The sequence below is a fragment of the Papaver somniferum genome, chromosome 9 (genome assembly GCF_003573695.1).
Source record: "Papaver somniferum cultivar HN1 chromosome 9, ASM357369v1, whole genome shotgun sequence".
Lineage (NCBI taxonomy): Eukaryota > Viridiplantae > Streptophyta > Magnoliopsida > Ranunculales > Papaveraceae > Papaver > Papaver somniferum.
The window spans coordinates 141,335,304-141,338,222 of NC_039366.1; the positions used below are offsets into that span (position 1 = coordinate 141,335,304).

Here is a 2,919-nt window from a genome sequence, read left to right on the forward strand (position 1 = left end):
ATACACAGAAGATGATGAGGAGGCGCTAATCCTGCATGCCCAGAGACGAAACACCAGACGACAAATTGAGTATCAAGAAGCACTCAGACGGGAGCAAGAACGACTTAGGAGAGTACATTTAGGACGAGAAACAACTATCGGAGTCGATCCAACAACATCGACCCAGATACCCCCTACAGTACCACCTCCCCTACCAATGATGACGGCGCCACCCCCTGCTCATTTAGGCCATCCAAATGGTCACTCTAGACATGATAGTACGGATCCAACGCTACTTGTAATTCTAGAAAGTCAAAGAAGGCAAGAGGCGGCTTTAAGGGATCTTCAGCAGAGGAACCTAGCTTTAGAGTTTGAGAACTATCAGCTACGGAACTTGAGGTCGAGGTCGAGAGGGTCTTCCGACCGAGGGATATCGGGTCACTAAGGCCGAGCCGGGCGAGTAGCACCAGCGGTAGGACCGAGAAATTCCGGTCAATCAAGACCACCCCCGACACCACTTATCAAAGGATACGGTCCACCCGAGGATTCATCAACATATGACGAGAGGTACGAGAGGAATAATCAGCAGAGGAACACAAGGTCCGACAATGCGACTGAAGCCAAGCTAAGAGAGTTAGAAGAAAAGATAAGGAAGCTGTCAGGAACCGAAGAAGAAGATAAGCTAGTTGAGTTCATAAGCGAGGCCGAGAGGACCCCTATCACCCAAGAACTAGAACTAAGGGACTTCCCACCTAAGTGCACGCTCCTCACCTTCCCCTCCAGGTTCGACGACACGGGAGACGTAGTTGAGCATTTGAACATGTACAATATGTCCCTAATTCAATGGAAAAACCATGAGGTGGTAATGTGTAAGTTCTTCCCGGAAATCCTGGAAGGCGAGGCAAGGAAATGGTTCTACAACCTCTCACCAGGAACAATTGACAGTTACGAGACTCTAGTCGAAGCCTTTCTTGAAACGTACATGCACAACATCAGACCTCGTCCCAGGGTCAACAGGTTATTCACCTTGGCTCGACGGTTTAGGAAGCCTCTCAGATTATTGACCGATCGATGGAGAAATTTGTGTACAGAAATTGGGAAGGTACCAGTCGACCAGCAGATATTCGGGTTCGAAAACGCACTAGGGAGGTCAGATCCCATCTGGATAGCCATGTTCACTGAAAAGCCACAAACATTGAAGGAAATGAGGAAAATGCAAGAACATTTCATCGCCCTAGAAGAAATTCAGGAAGAATCAAGGGATAGAGGAGTGCAAGAGGCTAGTGCGGCGCCCGAGTCGACATCGGACGATGTTCAACATCGTCCCGAGAAGAGACCGAGCCCACCTACGCGAGGAAATGAGAAGAAGGAATGGGTAGCTAAAGGAAAGAGGCTGAGGCACGAGGCGAGAACCTACACCCCTTTGAATGCTCCACTAGAGGAAATCTTCAAAGAGGTCGAGAAAAGGAGTGACATCATATACCTAGCTTCAAGAGGGATACAGTTCGAGGAGACCAAGGATCACCCAGAGTATTGCCATTATCATAAATATAGAGGTCACTCTACAAATAACTTTCGAGAAGTAAAAGACATCGTGCAACATCTTATTCGAGACGGTTACCTGAGACAGTTCGTCCAACACCCGGCCCAGACGACCGCATCGCCCGATGCACCCGTCCACCAGGTCAGTATCGACAGATCCATGCAGTTTGTCAACACGATTTCGCATTCGGACACTCAAGCGTACAATCTGAATCCTGGAATCATGTCTAGAATCCGCAAGAGGGATCATAATGGGAAGGAAATTTTCAGTGTAGCAAAAGCTTTGCCGATGGAACCCTGGATGCTGCGACCCATCTTTTTTTCGGCTCAGAATGTCCCAATGAACGACCAAGCTCACAGTGATCCCTTGGTTATCACCCTGCTGATTGAGGAATGGGGGGTAAGAAGGATACTAGTGGATAATGGGAGCTCAGTCGAAGTACTCTTCTACGACACGTTCAAGAGGATGGAGTTGTCAGATGATATACTCGTCCCATCGACATATCGTATCTACGGTTTTAATGGGACCGTGACCATCCCAAAGGGCGAAGTAACCCTAAGGGTATCGGACGGGGGTGGTTACCTAGATACATTAACTACATTCTGTGTGGTCGATGTCGCCTCGCCCTATGAAGCTATTATCGGGAGACCGTGGATCGTGGGAATCAAAGGAGTGGCATTGGCTTATCATCAGAGGCTACGATTCCCAATGTACAAGGGGATAGATGAGGTCGTAGGAGATTCAAAGTCAGCCCGACAATGCATGCAGGTCGATGCCCAGATAAATGAGGAGCGGCGAGCAAGACAAAGGGGAGATAAGAACAAGGCTAAAGAAACCAAAGCCGCAGAGGAACTGGAAAGATTTATTTCGCAGGCGGTCATGACATACGAAACACAAGGAAACGAGCCTTCATAGTAATTAAAGGAGACGACGCCGATGAAGGAATCAAAACCAAACTTCTCGGACGTGGAGCCTACTCAGGAGATTAATTTAGGAACTGTAGAAGAACCAAGGATAGTAAGGATCGGGTCCTTACTATCAGACGAACAAGTAAACCAGCTCGTGGCGGTGCTAAAGTAAAACATGGACGCGTTCGCATGGAACATGCACGATATGGAGGGCATAGATCCGGAGGTATGCTGTCACCATTTAAAGATCGACTCAAGCTTCAAACCAGCCCGACAAAAGATGAGGCGAGTCGCACCAGAATTACACACAGCCGTCGAGAAGGAGTTAAAGAAGATATATGCACCTTCAGTAACTCTAAACTCGGTAGTAAGCCCCTGGACCTTCGCAAAGTGGGGGATTGATATCGTGGGACCATTACATGTGGGATCGGGACAGAGAAAATACTTAATAGTAGCGACGTATTACTTCACTAAATGGGTGGATGCGGC

At 48.2% G+C, this 2,919-nt stretch overlaps 1 protein-coding gene across 1 annotated transcript; it reads left to right on the forward strand.

Moving 5' to 3' along the window:
• The first annotated feature begins 844 nt into the window (after positions 1-844).
• LOC113312648 lies at positions 845-2,437 on the forward strand. The gene has a single exon (XM_026561385.1). It carries the CDS (start codon positions 845-847, stop codon positions 2,435-2,437), a length of 1,593 nt encoding a protein of 530 aa, XP_026417170.1.
• The last annotated feature ends 482 nt before the right edge of the window (positions 2,438-2,919 follow it).

What these genes read in the sequence shown, in the direction of transcription:
- LOC113312648 (XM_026561385.1), top strand. Translation starts at nt 845, where the DNA reads ATGTGTAAGTTCTTCCCGGAAATCCTGGAAGGCGAGGCAAGGAAATGG.